This window comes from Amblyomma mixtum, chromosome 6, assembly GCF_055824585.1.
Source record: "Amblyomma mixtum isolate Tamu chromosome 6, ASM5582458v1, whole genome shotgun sequence".
Lineage (NCBI taxonomy): Eukaryota > Metazoa > Arthropoda > Arachnida > Ixodida > Ixodidae > Amblyomma > Amblyomma mixtum.
Window position 1 is genome coordinate 160,679,455 of NC_143017.1, and position 20,218 is coordinate 160,699,672.

Below are 20,218 nucleotides of genomic sequence, written 5' to 3' on the forward strand. Positions count from 1 at the left end.
TAGGTGGCGTAGCTTGTTGACCAAACGGAGCCACGGATTATAGGCGCCACTCTAGTGGTGACTGACTCACTTTTGGCTAATGAATTTGCTACTAATGTTCAAACAAAAACAAACACAGCAAAATAGAATAGAATCGATTCGAATGTTTTTTTATTCTATAATTTGTAAACTCTTTTAAGGCCTGTCAGCTTAAGCGTTACCGTTTCTGCGCGGGATAGGGCAGTCTGATAAGCATGTAATGCCGAGAAAAAAAGAGAGCACAGCAAAAAAAAAACTAACATAAGATTACACATGCAGCCTCATTTAATACATCGACACACATAGGGTATGTCGTATAGAAGTCAACTTTCTTCAATGTAAGAGGAATGAAGCATTACAAATACAAAGCCAATACAGTATAAATACAGTCGCATACAGCAATGTGACGACATAATGAAAAAAAAAACAAGCCAATTATACAGAAATATAGGCAGAGCAACACTGTTCACTGTTAAAAATTCGATAAGGAGATACAATGCACAGCAGGTGCGCGTTTTCGAGGGGAATACGACAAGCACGCTGTAGTTTACATGCGTAACAAAGTCAACACTTAAAACGCACAACTTTCATCTGACTTTACCAATTTAATGCGCTTTTTCAAATCTGCCTGTTATCCGTTTGAACGTGGCCAACCAACGTGCCCTACAATACGCCCTTCTTCACTGATAGTCGAAGCTCGTTATAACGAAACGAATTATGACGAAATAATGCATATAACAAAGCAATGACAATTACCCTTGGAAGCTGGGTCATCACTTGCTATAACGAAGTAATCATCGCGCCCCTTGAACTATGTATACTGCATAATATACGGGTGAGGCGCTGCACGTGGAATTCCGCACAGGCGTTTTATAATGGCGAACACGAAATTGAACGTAGAAATACTGCTTTACAAGTTTCGTGCGGTTGGTTGCAGGATCGCGAATGAGTGCGTCCCGTGCTGTCCTTCCGCTGGGCAAATCCCAAAGCACCGAGCTGGGCGAGGCAGCCATGACTAGGCGTTGGGGCTGATCTCCTCGCACTTGTAGGGGAAGTCCTCGGGCTGCTGGAACGTGCTCTGCATGCTCAGGTAGTCGGCCCAGTACTTGCACTGCTGGTCCCGGTAGTCTTCCTTCTCCTCCGTGGAGAGCTCGCCGTCCTCGCGGTTCTCCAGGAACACGTAGCGGGGGTTCTCTTGCGTGTACGGAGGCCAGGGCCGCCCGCCTTTCAGCGACGGCAGGTCCCTGCACGGGGATGAGGGGAGCGGAATGATGGGTCAGAGAGATCCTGCTTTCCACCGAGAAGTGAGACAGATCCTTTGCTTTTAACTCCCTCAAAGCCAATTTTCATTTTTTTTTGTGTGCACGGTTTCATGTCTACGGTGGCTTATTACAGGTACAAACGTTGTCAATGTCCCTGCATGTCCCGAAAAAGACTTCTGTAACCAAGTAGCGGCTCCAATAATTTGACAGTCTGTGGGCAGAAGGCACTCAAATGCCTCACAAAGGAGACCCTCCAGCCAGTGGTGGCAAACGATTGTCATGACATAGCGGATCCGTTAATGTGCAGTTAATCCCTTAGCACCTGCTAGCCTCCCTGCGATGTCACGCTACCAGTCGCAAGAGGATTAAACACGACGTCATCAGAACCGGTCGATGCCATTAGCTGGAGGGCCTCCTTTGAGGAGCATTTGCCGCATAGTTCTTGAATTGTGTCACTGAGTTTGACGAGGCGGTAGAACGTCTCGGTCTGCGCCCAGCGAGTGCCTGAGAAAGGCTTCAAAATGTTTAGAACGGCTGGTACTTAAACCAAAGATCCCGTTAAGACAACCCTCTGTGTTGTCGCAGGCAACGGTGTTTCTGCTGCCGGAGACACTGCCGAAGATGAAAGTCGAGGAAGAAAAAATCTAGACGGAGGAAACAGTGAAAGCTAGAGAAAGCTAAATCCTGTACCCTTAATTTCTCTTTTCCTGTTACGGGAGTTTGAAGAAAACTCTTTCTGGATCGCGTCATGGGACAAGTCGCCCTGCGGATTCTGAGGAATCGCTTGTGATCGAGTGAGAGGTGGTTCACGGCTTTTGTAAGAAAGCAGAGGAGGTCTCTTAAACAAGTCAGATCTCATCTCCGCACATGACTGTCGTCCAGTGACTATGCTTTTGTTTTTCCTTTTGGGATACAGACTGTTGCGCCAACGGAGAACCAGTTAATTGCTTTCCACATTACATGTCACGCACATGTCTATTTCCTCGTGATTTCCTCAAAGATATTTCGAGCCTTTCCTTTGGCACTGCCAAGTTTCAGTCCCGAAGGTGAGACCTAGCTGGATATAACTGCTCAAAATTTGCCTCGTGAGGAATATTGGTAGCCTACAGTTCATAACAAGAGTAAAGACTGCTAGAAGAGTTGGTATGGAGCCATAATCAAGAATGAAATAGTGCGAGGTTGAGCGCTGAACTCTCAGCTGAACTTTACTCGAACGGACATTTGTTTGTTTCTTTCGGCTGTAATTGTTGCTTGGCCCAGCCATACGTCGTTATCATTCCGTTCGAATAAAGTTCAGTTGAGAGAATTTGGTGCCTGTCTTGTTTTTTGTCCTTATATTTTGCTCCGTTTGGCCCTTGAATATGTCTGTTCTTATCTTGCCTGCGACATGCTGAAAGACCCATTACTACGTGCTTAAGCAGCAGTCTCGGCGGCCCGTATACAGGGTGTTTCACCAAAGACTTCACACAATCTTTAAAAACAGGCTGCTTGTGTTAGAAGGGCGCTTTTTTCGGCATAGCATTGTCAGCAGTGTAGTTCATCAGAATACAGCTACTACGTCCTAACTAGCAGAATGATAAACTAATATTGAATAATTAACTTTTTAGCTATTGCTGTTAGGAGGCTCCTTAATTACTGAGAGGCGTGTAGCCCATCGTTAGAGATATCAATAGCAGTTTTTATAATTTCGAGAACGCCGTTACTGTGGCCCCATAAATTATAGCTACATCACGCCAAAATACATGCGCTTTCGAGAAGCTTGCAGGCAAGGCAACCTCTCCGGCCCCTGCACGTAACTCGTCGAAATGGCCAAAATTTGTTCGGCCACAGCGCAGAGAGCAACGGCGTTTTCGAAATTGTAAAAACTGATATATTACCTACGATGGGCTACACAGCCTCTCAATAATTAAGGAGACTAAGATTAATAGTTAAAAAGTTAACTATTCAATATTAGTTAAGTAGCCTGATAATTAGCATGTCTTACCTGTATGCTGATTCGCGTGGTCTCTTCACTTTTGCGCACGACTGTACTTCACCGCTGACAATGCTATGGCGAAAAAAGCGCTCTTCTAAGTCACGAATTGTGTACAAACTTAGGTGAAACACCCTGTACATTTGAGGAAGGAGAGTCTCACCCGGACTTTGCGAAGTCCCCCCAGTGCTTCATGAGCCTCTCAGTGAAGCGCAGCTCGGAGGGATGCGCGTGCGTGCCGAACACGCTGAGCACGTCGTCGAGCTGCGTGGCGTGCGTGCCGAGGCGGTCGGTGGACGCGGCCGGCTTGTAGGTGAACACGAAGTAGCTGACCCGGTTCCCGGCCTGCGAGAACACGTCGGCGAAGCGCTTCATCGGGCACACGTACAGCATGTCACCCAGCATCTCGGAGGCGACGTCGAAGAAGGTCAGCACCTGCTGCGCCTTGTCCGGATTGAACAGGTAGCACCTGCAGTCCGAGATGTAGTCCGAGAAAAGATGCTTTTGACGTGTCTCGTTAATTTATGCATTTGTTTGTGAGCACGTGCTACGCACAAAGACATTATCGAAGAGGGGAAGATGCATGAGTAATGCTACCCGTGCGTGCCGGTGTAATAATTAAACAATATAAAAAACGCGCAGCTCTGCAAAGACAAAAAAAAGGACAACTGCATAACAAGTTCAGAAAATTATTTGAAATCGGCACTCGATGACTCGTGACTTTTTGAGGCAGGCAACGTCAGTCGTTGGTTTTGAATGCAAAGAATGCGCCATTTGCTAGTGCTGCATTTCACTTCCCTGATTTACTCTCAAGATCACGCCGTTAGACATGAAGTACGGGGAAGTAAGGAAGGTTCCCTGTTTTTTTTTTCTGTCATTATGCATGATAAATTTTGTGTAAACCATCTGTAACATAAAATAGTTTGGATTATTTCTCAATAGACCCCATCCAAGCGACGCTTTGATGTTAGTAGCCCTACGAATTAAGTTGTAATTCCGTAATACAAATTGAGGAGGACCCAGGGCGTGATGTCACTTGAGCAAATGGTGAAACGCGCGAAATTCAGAAGTGATCTCGCTTAGGGAAGGAATCGTTATAATAATGCCGACTCAGCTCAGGGTTGCACTGCTCCACGCAGGTCATACTTTTGGGGCGACTTCGTAACAGGAATAAGTATTTCGACCTGTGATAGTGACACGAAAGGTTATGGGTGCTATGAAGGTCAAAACAGTTTTTTTTAGCGAAGCCGTGGTGTCCCGAAATGTCCGGACGTTGTCTGGGTGCGTCTGTGTTTGTGGAAACAGGTAGGCCGGATGTGGGAACCTGTTGTAAAAACGAGATGCGTGCCCTGGTGCACAGCATGGAAGATTGGGTTTCCGGTGTTGAAGTCTGCCATCTTGCAGGCTGCATTCGCGACAGAAAGATGACCTGCCTGGCATGGCGCCGCTACCAGCTGTGCAGCATGCTGCATTAACGAGTGTTACAAGTTACCGAGGGTTTGTGAAAAACGGCTTCTTTTTAAGTACACGACGCTCAGATTGGACCGAATTATCTGGATGCACAGATTGTGGCGTCAGCTATCGACACACAGCTGAACTACACCGCTAGGTACCATTTAGACGCTCGAAAACGGAACATGAAATCGAACGGCTGCTTCGCAAGTGGCTCATCGGCCGCCACTGCAAGCGGGTTCAGGCTTATAGATTCCAAGCGGCACACTCATGCGGCATTTGCAGGTTCCCATTTATAGCTTATTTGAAAGGTTTTGTTTTGTGTAGCGAGTAAGCGAAGACGCCAAGAGGATTGCGGAGGTCGTACTTGATGATCTTGTCCAGGTGCGGCACCTTGTACGGCTCGAGGAACGTAAGCAGCCTGTCGACGATGAACTGCCTGTCGGAGGACCGCCAGTCGTTGGCGGTCAGGTTGCGGAAGACGTGTGCCACCGTCAGGCTGCCCTCGTCGATAACGTTCCCCACCAGCACCTGACGCCGAGTTAAGGAGAGGAAATGCTTGTGGCAATGGCTGCCGTGACCGGAACTGAGCTGGAGATTAGTTCTGAGCACATGGGCAACTCCGTATGGCTATTGAGGATAAGGTTAATCGGAGAGGTATGGGAGAGGTCTTCGCCCTGCAGTGGGCGTAGTCAGGATGATGATGATGATATGGCCTGGCCACCCCACAAAAGCCTCGTGGGAACACTGTCCTTTCCCTTGCCGGGCACCCGGTCCGTCGTGCACGGATGATCGCAGCCAGCCATGGGCTTCTGAATTAAGAGGTCACCGTCGAAGGCAAGAATCTGTTGTTATATAGTGAACTTTTTCTGACTCGTGCTGACCGTGAGTCTTGGTTTTTATTTTATTCCGTTATTTTTAAGCTTTTCAGGGCGTATGCAAAAGGTTGCACGAAACGGAATGATGGTCCGCGAGGACTCGGGCAGAGCTTGGCCTACAAGTCGTTTGGCCTATGACAGCTTGGTTCCTGCGACGTTCTCACGGTGTACCACCGCGCTGATATTAGCTTGACTTTAAGCTGATGAGCCCAGCTCCCTTTGTGTCCTAGCAGTGCGAGTGCAACGTTTAGAGAGCATCGCGTCACTACCGCGTTCACTCCGCCCTGACATGCACACTGATGGCAACAAGAATTCGTATAAAAGTGCCGGCACAGCTTCTTTACATAGAGAGTATGGAAGGTGAAATCTTGGCACCATAAAATGAACAAAGGCAGGGAACGAGGTCTCAATACTCAGACCAACACTTTCACAGGAGGACTTTGCATGAGCCGAGTGCTCTTGTTGAAACGTTGGTAAGTGGACCGAAAGGCGTTCCCCCGTCTTTTGTTCATTCTGTGCCGGCAGTGCCTCGAAAAAAAATGGCGGAAGATTAGCTCGGGTATACCAAATGCGAATTACGTGCGCTAGCACTTCGGTTTTCGCTTCGGTTTCGGTTCTAGGCTCGGTTTTCAAGGTCAAGCACCCTTAACGAACTTAAGCTCCGCCTCAAGGTTGTGATCCGATAGCGGTAATGGGTTAATGCCCATATATACGGAATTGGTAACTCTAGACTTTACATTCGTAGATACCTGGGAGTCCTCATACCCCTCCTGGCACAGTGGTGCAGAGGTTAAGCGATGCGCCACTTCCCTGTGATGACAGGTGCTGCCACCGGTGGAGCTTATAAGACCCAGTTTGCTCTTCCGGAGCAAGCTATCGCGGCCAATCATTAACTGAACTGCCACCTGCCACGGTAGGCAATTGGTTCACAATCCGGTGGGCAGGTTGTGACGACCTTACAAGGTCACGTGTCCTATAGGTGGCCCACATCCCGGTGGGCAGAGGGACCTCACAGACAACGGCTAAGTGGTGGAATGAAACATATAGTGCTAAGGCACTAAAAAAAAAGAAAAAAAATCAGTTTACGCATTGCGGAAAACACTGCGTATCCCGTGCTGATCGTTAAAAAAACAGGCAGAAAAAATTCGCAGGGACATGTAATAATTTTGACGTTGGCAATGCGATAGCATTAGAAGCTTTTTATGCCTCTATCGGAAGCAGTGCCACTTCCTGTCTGATGACGTCGGCTCCCCCAGAAAATGGGCGAATTTTATGACCGACGTCACATAATGGCCCTTTCCAATGCTAGCGCATTAAAGCGTCTTACGAAGCAGCGCGTGCAAGATCGGTAACTTCGTCATTCTTTCTACAATGACGTATGTGCATTCATAGAAACACAGCGTGGCTGTCTTTTGATCACCAAGAAATGATGATGACGACAATGAATTTTTATGGCGCAAGGGCATCTGCGGCTAAAGAGCGCCATAGCCCGAGGTATTTCGTTTTGCTCAATGTGGGGTCAAATACCCATTTCCCAAGCATTTCACCCTGATTAAGCCGAACACCAGGCCAGGGGAAGCTTGTACCCGTTGTGTCACCGGTGGGTATACCCGGCGGCACTGGGGATCGAACCCCGACCTCCCGCATGCGAGGCGGATGCTCAATCATTAGGGCCACCGCTGCGGTAAGATCAGCAGGAAAGCTGGAGACAAGGCGTTGAGCCTCAACCCAATCCCGCTTTCAACCTTTGGTAAGCGTTGCTGGCCTGTACAGATTCGTAGTCCTCACAGACATAGTAAAGACAGCTAGCTTATTTTAATGCAAGCCAGTATTGACGGTTTAAACTTTAAGCTTGCGGTTAGAGCGGAACATCTAACCGCTGTGATCGATCGACACAACAAACTTCGGCGCAGGCTGGCTTAATCGAAAGCGAAGAAGTTGCGTCATTGGTATACATCCCGTATATCCCGTACTGATATGCATCCCGGGACCTATATACATCGAGGTAGGTCCCGTAATCTCACAGCGATAACTTGCTACGCCGTCGTCGGCAGCCAAGGTTTTTTACTTTCGAAAAGAACCAGTCCGCATGCTTAGCACGACAAGTTGAAAAACAGACCATTATATATTATAAGTGCCTTCCATTGCTTTCAAAATGAGCGCAGTTGTTTTGCATACCCTGCGTACCAATGGTCGCGCACTTTTTTTGAGACGCAAGTCGCCGTAAGTTTTTGTATATCTGGAAATGCTGACATTCTGCTTTCTACAGCTGTTTTGTAGCGGAGAATATTTCCTTTTTCATTTTTTTTTTGCGCTAGAAGTACTGCTTCTGCGGTAAGTGTCCAGCTATCAACGCGGAGCTGTAGCGCCCTTCATCCCAGAATGTGCTCTTTTACAGGTAGACATCCGGATTGCTCAGTCGACTATTTTTTTTTTTCCCTGCAGACAGTGTGTTGCTGTGGCTCCCCCAACTAGCTCTTACTTAGCAAGAATGCTGCTAGGAATGAAATATGGGACAAGCGTTTACTTCCTCGAAGGGAATTGCTGGAACTTCTAAATGGGGATATATGACCTATTACATTCTGTTATTACCTAGGATAACATTCCACGTCCAAGCTCTCTGGATAGCAGTAAATACCACCATTGTATTTACAAGCATAAACAGTATACGTGTACACGTATGGTGGGTGAACACTGCATGCATGACTGCTTAGATAGGAGAACGCAGGTTACACATATCATGCAGGTGAGCTTGGAAGGATAGTAAGAATAAGAAAACGAAGAGGTTGTAGAAGAAGGTAGCTTCGAAAGATTGTATAATGCTTCTGTGGGCAGTCACTGAAAATGAATTTCTTCAGCAGTTGCACCCAGCGTTCCAAGCATGTGCGTGTGTCTCTGTGTGTGTATCTCCTAATTATTGCCTGTAGGAAAGGGCAGAGTTTTGTGGCGCTTCGTCGCCCCGGTTGACAATTCATTCGATGGCCATTGAAACCGGCCGTGTTCCGGCGATCCCTTAGCCTTTGATTCCACCCACAATATCGGTTCAAAGGCTATCGACACGGGTGCTAGAGTGGTTAGTCGAGCGAGTCGGCCACCTCACCTGCGCCGTCTGGTCCGTCGACTGCGCGAGCATGCTCTCGAACGGCAGGGGCAGGAAAGAGTCCTGCGTGATCGGGTAGTGTCCTTCGCTGAGCGCGTCGCGCAGCACGTTCGTGGGCCTGTCGTGCAGGCAGCTGAGCATGGCCGCCTGGTCCAGGTTGGCCCCGACCCCGTCCTTTGAGCAGTGAGCCTTGAGCGCGACGCCGTCGACCGGGTCGTCGGTCGTCCGCGCCGGGAACGGCATCAGAGGGGAGCCGCTGCGCGCGCGGTAGCGCGTAAGCCTACGGGACTTTCGTAATTTAGCGCGCCACTTGGCGCCTGACAGGTGACAAGTGAATTCGCCTTGCGAAGTGTCAGTTTAGCGGCAACGGGGAACCATTTTACCGTTCGGAACTGATGACAATGGCAGCTGATAGAGGTCTAATGTATGAAATATTTCATACAGAGGCTAGGGGACGAGAGGGCTTCTTTATTATACTTTAACCTCGTGTTTGCCATGTTGAAGAGGCCCGGCGATTACTTCGTTATATCCGTAGCTTCGTTATAGCCCGTGTTGACCAAGCTTCCATGGGGAACCGGCATTCCTTAGTTATATTCATTATTTTGTTATAAACCGCTTCGTTCTGACGTTGTTCGACTGTTTATACACGCACGAAAAAGGCTGCAGTTACTGAAACCAAGGAAGCGGAGGGGAATGTAAGTTTCTGGTGGAGTTGATCAGGGTGGAAATTAGTCGCGTGATCGTTTAAGTAGAAAATTTCGCAGAAAGTAGAAGAAAAGACGACCACACCGCCGGTAGGATCCCAGCCCACGACCCCCGTACGTCGCGTGCAGTGCCCTACCATCTGAGCTACGGCGGCGACTGTCTCCCACTTTACTTTATTCGCGATATATGTAGCTTAACTCGCCAACGCCGCTCCCAGCCACTGCTGTGGAGGACGTGGAACCGCCCGCTGTTGCGGAGGGCCCACGTTCAGCGAGATAAAACGGAAAGGACATGGCAACTGTGCTAGAGCCGTCTTATGCTGCCTATAACACCAATACTGCCACAAATGGGATCTTCCTCACGTTTATTTCGTAATGTGGAAGCCTGGGCATCGTGGCGTAGATCCACGGGGAGAACAAGCAGCACCTCCACCAAGTGTAATGTGGAAACTCGCACAGTTAGTGTGGACGGCCGCACTCCTTGTCACAGCGGTGCTACTCAGCAGGCCGGCGTTCGCAAGCGCGCACCCGAGCTTCGTCAGCTTCGTCTTCTGTCTTCTTCCTCTCCTTCGGCAGCGCTAGCCGCTGAGGCAGCAAACCCCAACTCTCTTTCTTACACATGCAACAATTTTTAAGAGACAAGTTTCGTTTAGCGACCGAAGTTTTCTCTTAGGTCTCTTTTGGTACAGGAAAGCATTCTCCGCAAATTTATGGACATGCTAATTAACTATAAGCACACCCAGCACCGTGTAAAGCAAAATAGCCGAATACTTTGTCACTTAGCATTCTTACTGTGAACTTAAAGATCGCTTTCCAGCAACATGATTTAACGTAACGTTTAACACCTCATCCCAACCATTGTTTTCAGGTGCGTTACTTATAGGGTTAGGTTAGGTTAGGTTAGGTTAGGTTAGGTTAGGTTAGGTTAGGTTAGGTTAGGTTAGGTTAGGTTAGGTTAGGTTAGGTTAGGTTAGGTCCGACAAGGGGCAGAATAGCCCCTGTGGTTAGAAGGTGCGACGTTTGAACACGAAACTCGCGACCCTTGTCATCTGGTCGGTCACGATCCGCCACTATCCTGTTGGGAGTGACATCTCGCAGGAGTGAGTGCTCTTTTCTGAGTGCTGCCAGCTTCCGTCGCCGTGTACGCGAACGTACCTGTGCAAGATAGCACGTCTCGTGAAGCCCCTCGTGATCGGCGACAGCAGGTGGTAACCCGCGGCGACTGCACCGCCTCCCGCACCCATGAGGATGATGTTGTGAGGGTTGCCACCGAAGCTGAAGACGTTGTCTCGCACCCAGCGCAACATTAGGGCCTGCCGGCGAGGGAATAAGAAGCGGCATAGGAGAAGGCGGGCTTTTGTATTTTAGATGTCGGAAATGTAACACACAAATCATGAAGCAGTCTTTAATGATGGCATAATATCACGCATGAGTAGCCTTTTGTGGGCTCAATGTTTCTTCGTGGACGCTTCACTGTGCACAGCCACTATTTCCCGGGCCTACTAAAGATGCTTTTATTTGCTGCTTTAGCAAGTAAGCTACAGAAGCTGATGATCTGAAGTGAAAAAATAGAGAAATGCTTCATATCTACAAGGAATCGTTCATTCAGTTTTATTGGTTTCACCGGCAATTCCACGTGGTTTGATTAGTAACATTCGTTTTACTTACAATTAGAACTGCCGCTATCACTTCTTCGTGCAAAGTCTGGCAGTTCTTGTTACGGACTTTAGCGCTTCACTTTCTGCGAGTAAATTTCACCTGCTCTTCACTCCTCCTGCGGCATTAGCATCCCCTTCCCAGTCAGAGTTCTGTCATCCTGAGAAAACATGCTGTTGGGCTTGTTGGTTCGTACTTCACACTGCAGCAGCGCTAAAAAAACAAACAAGAACGCCACCAACAAGACAGGACAGCACTTGCCTTGCTTTCTTTCGGCGTCCTTTTCTTCGTTTAGGGCGGCTGCACTCGCTTTTTAATCCTTAGAGTTACGAAACTGCGGCTAGGTTCAGTGCGAAAGCACTATTTCATGGGATGAAATGCAACCGAGAATCTTGTGGCTTCCTTGATCTTGAAGGTGCAGAAATAAAACAAATATTGCGTGACTGGGTTTCGGGACCGCGATAACGCAAACAGAACAGCTTCGCTGGTCACTGCAGCAGAGCATTATATTGCCGCGAATCTTTGTAGCGTTTGTTTATTGTGTTTATTTGTTCATGCTTCAAGGCTGCATGCCGGCACGCCGCTTTATCGCTTCGTTTGTTACGCAAGACGCGCCTAGAATTATCTCGATTAATCGCATCCAGGCGGAGCGGATTCTACTTTGTGCCAGAATGTTCTAGTAATTTCCCAAGCTTTATCTCGAACGTTCGCTATCAGCTTTAAAAAGAGCACGGCCGACAGCGGCGGCCGTTCTGTTCGACGACCGCCGAGCACGCTTGTTGCTACGCTGAGAGATTCAGTTCTTTGCGGGCGCAAGTCAGCCCGAATAAAGAGTTTCGTTTCGAAGACATTCTCGCTGTGTTCCTGTTCGCCGGACTTCAGTCACCACTGCGTGACAATATGCTATCGCCGCAGCCGGTCACATTTCGTGTTAAACTGTGACACACTCTCGCGCTGCGCATTGCACACCGCCGTCTTCATCAGTTTCCATCAGCGGCGGGAATAGATCAGATCAGCTTCACCTCGATCAGAGCTTGACCTGAGTCCAATATCGTCGCCAGAAGTGCCGACGATACAGCAAAGCAAAGCCATGAGCCAATCAGGCTAATCAGGCTAAACACATGCTTTCTCACGTCTGCTCTGTTTAACTATTTTAAAACACTGCCACTTTTTGGGGGTTTCACCCTGGTGGTGCCGCGGATGAACAGTCCTTCAACTGTTGGCGACGCTTCTGTAGCTTTTCTTCACCCCATCCACGTTTTGAACAGCCTTGAGAGGCCTTGAAACGCGACGCTTCTTCAATTTTTGTTCTGTACTCCCTTCCATGCATTTCTCAGTTCAACTTTTTTCTCAATTCGCCTTGGCGCTTTCTGGAGCATAAGCAAAAATTCGTGTGTTCAGAAAACTGGTTCAAAACAGACGCGCATGGGCGACGCAAAAGCGACACGCTTTTACTAAGCGCCAACCACGCATGCCAGTTGAGTGCTTGCAGCTGCCTTCCCCTGTCGCTTGCGCCTGTATTTAACGCGAACTGCGCATGCGTAGTAGATGCTGTCCTTTTGTTTTCAGCCAAATGAAGCCCAGGAGTGGGCAGAAGAGGAAAGACGTGCATGCGTAGAGCGGCCATGCGAAAAAAGTATTAGATCTATGCTTACAGCTTAAGGCATTAATCAGCGAAAGCCGATTGGCGTTAGCGGCCGAGAGGTCTATAGTGGCAGGCCCATTTTAAAGTCTCATAGGCGACTGCCCGGTTCGACGTCTCAAAGGCCCGTTTTATCGTTTACGCGTTCACGAGCATTCTAGGCCTTCATGGCTGGTTAGCAGGAAATGGAAGGCGTGGTAACTGTCTCATTTCTTGGTGGACACCCCAATCGCGCCCTGAGGGAAGGGTGCAAGGTGGGAGGGAAAGAGAAAAGAGGTGCCGTAGTGGAGGGTACGGGAATAATTTTGACCATTTGGGGACATTTAAGTGCATTGACATCGCACATCACAAGGGCACCTATTGCGTTTCGCCTCCATCTGTAGCCCATCTGTAGACTGTAGAGCGGAGTCTTCGGACGCCTATCACACGGTGTGGGCCTGCCCCTCCAACCCGGATATTCCCCTCATCCAAAACTCAACCCGGGAGGACTGGGAGGCGACCCTGCTCGGCTGCCACGATTTACAGGCCCAACAAGCCTTGGTCGAGCGTGCCCGGGCGGTGGCAACCGCCACTGGGGATCCAAACACCTCCACCAGCGCTTGTAGGGACCGGTCTCTTACGGGCTGGTCCAAGCATACATCTTGTCCCTTGTATAGCCTAATAAACGTTTGCACCACCACCACCCTCTCATAACTTTACGGGGCCTACAGGAAGTTCACCTGAATGCTTCAAGTGGCATGGCGATCGCCTAACCTCCGAATTTTGGCCCCATTGAGAAATTCGAATTTTAACACGAGAGTGCAGTGGGAAGTTGTGCTACTGGTATGGTCAACTGGAGCGCTCTGCGTTCCCTTTTGGACCGAAGCTCGTCCAATCCACTCACCTGGTCGAGAAGGCCCATGTTGCCAGGCGACCGCTGCTTGCCACTTCGCATGAAGCCCAGCGCCCCGAGACGGTAGTTGGGCACCACGACCAGCACGCCGGTGCTGTTCACGAAACGGCGCGGATCGGCGAAGTAGTACGAGTTGCCGCCGTTGGCGAAGTGTATGTCGATGAGGGCCACCAGGACGGCGCTGCGGCCGGTGCCTGGCAGCTGCTCGTAGGAGCTGCTCGCGCGCGGGGCGTACACGTCGAGGTGGAGGCAGTCCTCGGTCGTGTTGGACGCTTCCACGATCGTCACGTTCCCGTAGTACAGGTTGTGCTGCACGCACGGGTAGCGCGGGTTGCGTCCGTCCAGGTCCAGCGCACCTTGGCGCATGGGCTCGGGCCGCCGGAACCGCAGGTGACCCACAGGAGGCCTGGCATACGGGACGCCGTAATACGCGTGCACCTGCGTGTGTTGCGAGTTGCGGGCTATTAAGGTATAAAACTTTAGCTTTGGGCTGATAATGCAACAGTTTTACCGATGGGTCACCTGCACGTATTCCTATATATGGGGACTGGCACGGTGTACCGGGAACTCCGCAAAATGTGCTTCACAGATCAGGAACCAGATCCACAGACCTACTCGTATACGTTAACTTCAGTGCGTGACGTTGAGATGTTTGTCCGCCAAATGAAATTTCAACACGATAGTGTAGCGTTACGGCTCCTGTTCTACAGAAAATAAGCCATTGTCAGCGTTGTGAGCGAAAAATTCCCTGAAAAGCAACCCAGGTGGGCCGCCTAGGTCACGTGACCTGGTGGCGTCATCACAGCCTGCCCACTGGATTAGTAGCAAAAAAAAAAAAGCGACTGAAGCTCAGATGTGTATTTCACCTCGAAGTTCTTGAAGGTGCGTCCGTAGACGGTGCCTATGTCAAGCCGGGCCTCGGGCTCCTTGTGAACCTCGACAAAGATGACGAAGAAGAAGTAGGCGGCGAACACGATCGCGTTGGTGGCCGCCACGCCATGCCACCACCTGCGGCAGTTGCCCATATCAGTACGGGGAAAGTTAACCCTCGCTACACGCCTCGGTTCTTGAGAGAGAGGCGTGTGAATAGCTTGCGCACTTCACCGCTGTACCAACGCGTTGCAGACCAAATTTAGGCGGTGTAATTTCAGCTGCTGCGGTACAGGTTAAGTCGAACCCCCCCCACCCCGCTTTTTTTTCAAGAATCTCGCCACTGAACAGAAGCGCATATTTGGCCAGCAAAGAAGAGATTCTTTTTATTCTCGTGGGGAAATTTTCTTATTATTATGCCGGAAAAAACATACCGTTTTCGTTGAGGGAAGCCAACGGCGCTAAGTGGCTGCTTACAGTTCTACAAGACAAACTGAGATATAGGGAAGGGGGAGGCAATTCTTGTTCTGGAATGTGCCAAGAATTAATTGCTCTGCGGCCCAAAAGGAGAAGAGATGTTTGGGGCAACATGAAGAGATTAAGAGCAGCGTGTACCACAGAACCAAGACGATAAAATGGCATTGTTACGGAAATTAGCTGATTAAAATTAGCCGAGGGTTTATTAGCAAGATGGTTTATTTGTAACGCAAATCAAGGTCGGAAGGGGACGTCCGGCAGACACCAAAAACTTTATATTTTGTGTTTTTCTAGATGCCCAGTGAACATTCAAGAATACTGAAAATGATGCTTATTAGACTTTCTATGAATGGTCGTAACTACATGGTATTGAGTGGTTTAAAACAGTCGAGCCCACTTATTACGGCTGTAGTTATAAACAACGCTCGCTTATTACAAACGAGGGTGTGGTACCGTCAAAATATATATTAGAGCAATGACACTGCCTCTCAGATAGCCGCCGCGGCCGTGACAACACAACTCGGTTATAGGGAGCCAGGAGGCGCTGATGGTATCTGATAGTATGCCTTAAAAGCACAGCAGGTAACGTGGCGTGCGTTTTCCAATCGGTTCTTCAACCTCTCTGCTGCTGCCGGGCTGAAATAACGCACGTACAACAGGCAGTGTAATTGATACGTTCTACGCCGCATCTACACCGCCGTTAACACTGCATCTTTAGCAGTATGTACGGTGCGCTAGGCACTAGGTCTTTCCTGAGCCCTCGAGAATTTATGCAATAAAGTCTCTCTCCCTCTCTCTCTCTCTCTCTCTCTCTCTCTACGCGCACGTGCGTTGCTCTAGTTTCGTCAATGGATCCTTAGAACTTTGTCGAAGATCGGAGATACAGAGGCCGACCTAGCAATAGCTCCCATAAGAACTCTCACATCTTAATTAGTAACACTGCGTCCCTACTAAAGCAGCTCGTTGGTAGAAATGATTTACACGGGAAGCACATGACCACTATTGATAGCCTGGGAAGCGCCGTTATAGGGCCTACATGAAGAAGAAGACCTCCATAGCGGACCTTTTCAAGAAATAACCGCCGCCTTGGACGGACTTTACATATTTCCCTGCTATAGGGAAGTCCACCTACTATGAACCTCGGATACAACGAACGCGATACCCGTGACCATGAAGTTCGTTATAAGTGGGCTCGACTTAATGAAAATGGTAATGAGGATGAGGTTTTAACGACGCAAGGTCAGGTGTGGCAAAGGCAAGCTATGGCATAAGGTGTTTTGACCTAATCAAGGTTGGGTCGGAAACTCATTTTCCGAGCATTTCAAGCCAGAGAATCCGAGCACCAGGCCAGGGGAAAGCTTGTATTCATTAAAAACCGGTGGGTATACGGCGGCAGTGGGGACCGAACCCCGCGTACGAACTAGGATATCGCTGGGGTTAGTTGATGAAAATACAGCGGTTCGCTGAACAGGTTGGATGGTGTGTAGACACGAATTGTAGTGTGTGTGGAGCAACAATGCTATCGCTGTGCATGAATACCCAGAATAATCGCAAAAAACGCATTCCAGCGGAATGTGGCAGTGCTGACCTGTATGTGAAGCCGGCTTTGGCCGCCTGGACTCGTTCGGCGTGACTCTTGCTGGCCGAGATGAACTGGCCTTGCATGCTGGCTCGTCAGAAGCGCTCAGGACGGGTCTTGTGCGACGATACGGGGCTCGCGCTTTGAATACGTACGCCTGTGAAGAAGAATTGCGAGATCCGCTCAGAGATAGAAGTAAATGACCATGCAAACTAATTACGGAAATAACATGCAAGTCCAGAAAACGCGTGCGTGTCTAGACAGAATCAAACGTCGGCGGTTAATGTTGAAGGCGAATACAGCTTGCGTTATTTGTTAATACTAGAGTCTGTAATGCAAGATCGCTGCGCATACAGTTGCTCTAAGCGCAAACTCTAAGAGCAATATCTGAAAAGAAAGAAGAATCTGGACAACAGTGGTCGAAATCGCTCTGCACGCAATAAAGTATCGCTTTACATCACCAGTACCGGTGCGATACGTGGCTTGAGGTGCGACACAAGACGCGGCTTCCGGGGAGAGAGGCCGAGGCAGGTTACGACATAAGCACCACGCACGAACGCCGACGCTGCAAGATCAATCGGATGTCGTCCTCAACCGCGTGACGGCGGCTCGTGACCGCCGGGCGCCGAACATGCAGCGCTACCTGTCGTATTTCGCTGGCTGCGGTCAGCGATGGTAGAATAAGAATTAAATAGGGAATAATATCGATAGAAATAATTATAATGGTGAAATTTATTCACGATGGCGAAAAAGAGATATGAGGTGGCTTTTTCTAGTGTTAGTGTTAGTCCTAAGGAAACGGGGGGGGGGGGGGGGGGGGGCAGAGGGAGCTGTCACCCCCACCCCCCCCCCCCCCCCCAAAAAAAAAGCTTTGCATATTTTCCCGGACGTCCGTTTTCGGACTCTCATAGGGCGAGGTGTAATTTTTGACGTAGAACTGGAAAAAGCTTTTTCCTCCGTGATGCGTCAAGTTGTACGTTCACCGTGTTAGCAGCTGTTTTATTTCACACAATTCCACGTTCTACACGTTGGTAGTTATACGAACACAATTCGTAGTGATTGGCGAGGATCGTGTTCCTGCCGTGCCCCCACCATTGTCTTGTCATGCCGCCGGCGCGGCGACGACGGCGGTGGCCAGCAACCTCGTCGGGGCGGAAAGGAGCCACCCATTCATATCTTTCATTGGGCACATCGACGCCAGCGAGGGGACCATCCCTTCTGTTGGCTGGAGAAGGAGCGCTGACCAGCCGCCTTGACGGAGGGTATACTGAGGACGGAGCAAAGCCACTTCCCAGAACTGAGTAATGAAGGCCGTTAATCCCAGTGGTGAAATGTCCGGGCAGGTGATTTGACCTTCGCTGACATGCCGTGGCGGGATACTCAGCCGTCGGCTTGTTTCCCCTGGTATCGACAATGAATATTCCTCGCGAAACGTTAACATTCAAAGATTGAGTAACGGTATAACGTCTATAGCGTTCGCCATTTATTTTTCAACAACAAAGCGCAAAATTTTTTTGTGTAAATAAAATAAATAAAAAAACGTTGTTTCTATTGTTTTTCTTTTTTTTATATACAAAAATCTGCCCCCCCCCCCCCCCCCCCCCTTCAAAACCACGCTCGGCGACCACCACTGTCTAGTGTTGGTAGTTTACTTTTAGTTCATTACCATATGTTAGACCGGCTGATAGCTGATAGAGGCGATTAGTTGCTATGTGGTATGGACATCAGGCTGCGCTTACAAGTAAGCGAGAAGTGCGTCCGGGCGCTAGCTGGCGACTAAGTATAAGGAGGAGGGGGAGCGAGGATACACTCTTCTGGCGCCCTTTTCCGTGGGCGCTGGTTGAAGCGGGGGTGGGGAATGGGATTTTTTTTTTTGGGGGGGGGGGGGGGGGGCTGCTATTCAAGAGAAGCGCTCATTTTTTTGAAGGAACCACGTTGCGCTATAAAAAAGACAGCCACAGGAAAAAGCCAAGGAGACAGAAAGAGCGCAAACTATCAACTGGGTTTATTTGTGTGAAAGTGCCTTATATAGTCAGAATCACAGCAAAAGAACAAGGGGAATGAGAGAGGGGGGTACAGCCAATCAACTCCTGGTCAACAACAGGTGCGCAGAAAATAGTTTTCCTTATTATGCAGTTTGACAGAAGTGTCGCTTACACATTTATCACCGTTTTCTTTTATGTGATAGGCCTCCAAAAGCTCCCGCGCTATTTTATTTTTACTTCTTCCTAGAATTTTAATGTGCTTAAGCAGAGGCTCGCATCCACTGCAAGCAAGGCAATGAGCAGGCAAGTTTGCTCCTTCTTTATTCCGAATGGATCGGGCATGTTCCCCTGCGCGTTCATTCACGCATCGGCCTGTTTGGCCCACGTAGGCGCCTCCACACTTGAGTGGGATTTCATACACTACTCCAGTGGCACATTTCACATACTTTTCGGCATGTTTTATGTCGCATCCGCTGCCTCTAGCTCCTTGGTTCCCGGTTCTCGCGCACAAGGCTGCGAGTTTCCGTGGGGCAGAAAAAACAACAGGGACGCCATGCCTCTTGGCCACTTTTTTTACGTTGTGCGCCACTTTGTGTATATAAGGCACCACCACGATCTTCTTTTTTGGCAGCGGCTCATCCACACTACTCCGACTTCTTCTTTTTGTCTTCCTGAGAAGATTCTCGGCCACGGCTGATATGACGTCGCAGGGGAAGCCGGCTGAAAGCAACCTTTCAATTTGATTGTTAAAACTTATATGCATTGCATGCGGGCATGACTTGGTAAGAGCGGATTCCAGGCACGAGCTTGCAATTGCTCTTTTGACTACCTTCGAATGCGCGGAATCAAACGGAAGCAACTCTTTCTTTGCTCGTGGGGCATAATGCCAGCAGGCGTGTTGTGAGCCGAGGTTCAGGTTAATATCTAAAAATTGCAACGAGCCACTAGAAGGAAGTTCATGCGTAAAGGTCAAACCTCGCCCATACTGTCTAAAGGCAGTTAAAATCCTACTCACTGAATCAGTGTGGGTCAAGGTTATTTGTTTGGATAAAACAATCAAAAAATCGTCCACATATCTAAAACACTTACATACTCCCAGACTAGTAAACTCGTCATTTAGGGAACGGTCAATGGCGGCTAAAAATATGTTACTAAGAACAGGGGCGACGCAAGAACCGATACAAATTCCTTGTTTCTGAATGTAAAAGTTGTCTTTAAAAGATATGAAGGTGGCTTGCAAATAAAATTCGAGCAATGACATGAAGCAATCAGCTGATACACCAGCCGAGTTTTGGAAGCCTATTAACCCACTTCTTTCAATGCAATCTCGGACAGCGACAAACAACCCTTGATGAGGCAATGAATAAAACAAATCCTCGACATCTACTGAAAAGGCGTAGCCGATATGGTCATTGGAGTTGAAGAAGGTTACAACATCAGTCGAGTTCTTTGTAAAAAAGGGGTCTTCAATTTGTAAAGCATTAAGGTGTCTCAGTAAATACTGGCTTATTAAGAACTGCCATGATCCGTTCTCGCTAACAATTGTTCTAAAAGGCATTGACATCTTGTGCGTTTTTGCAGCGAAGAATACAGACAGCGCTTTTGTTTTACACGCAGTTATTGAGCTTGCGAGCCTGGACAGATCAAGGTCTTTGCACAAAGCAGCAGCTCTGGTCTTGATCCTTGTAGCGCTGGGTTTCACCCGGACGAAATTCTTTGCGATGGCTTGGC

The 20,218-nt window shown here is 48.9% G+C and overlaps 1 protein-coding gene across 2 annotated transcripts; it reads right to left on the reverse strand.

Moving 5' to 3' along the window:
- Positions 1–11: 11 nt before the first annotated feature.
- On the reverse strand, positions 12–17,071 carry LOC149341000 (acetylcholinesterase-like). Of its 2 annotated transcripts, none has more exons than XM_089549958.1 (9): positions 16,970–17,071; positions 16,512–16,659; positions 14,443–14,584; positions 13,568–14,014; positions 10,542–10,699; positions 8,683–8,938; positions 5,072–5,235; positions 3,416–3,721; positions 12–1,262 (listed from the first exon to the last, which is right to left on the reverse strand). In XM_089549958.1, the coding sequence occupies exons 2-9, from the start codon at positions 16,586–16,588 to the stop codon at positions 1,034–1,036; spliced, it is 1,779 nt and encodes a 592-aa protein (XP_089406084.1). In that variant the 5' UTR covers positions 16,589–16,659; positions 16,970–17,071; the 3' UTR covers positions 12–1,033. The 2 variants fall into 2 exon arrangements, with proteins under 2 accessions (XP_089406084.1, XP_089406085.1); XM_089549959.1 differs by having other exon boundaries at positions 16,964–17,063.
- Positions 17,072–20,218: the final 3,147 nt, after the last annotated feature.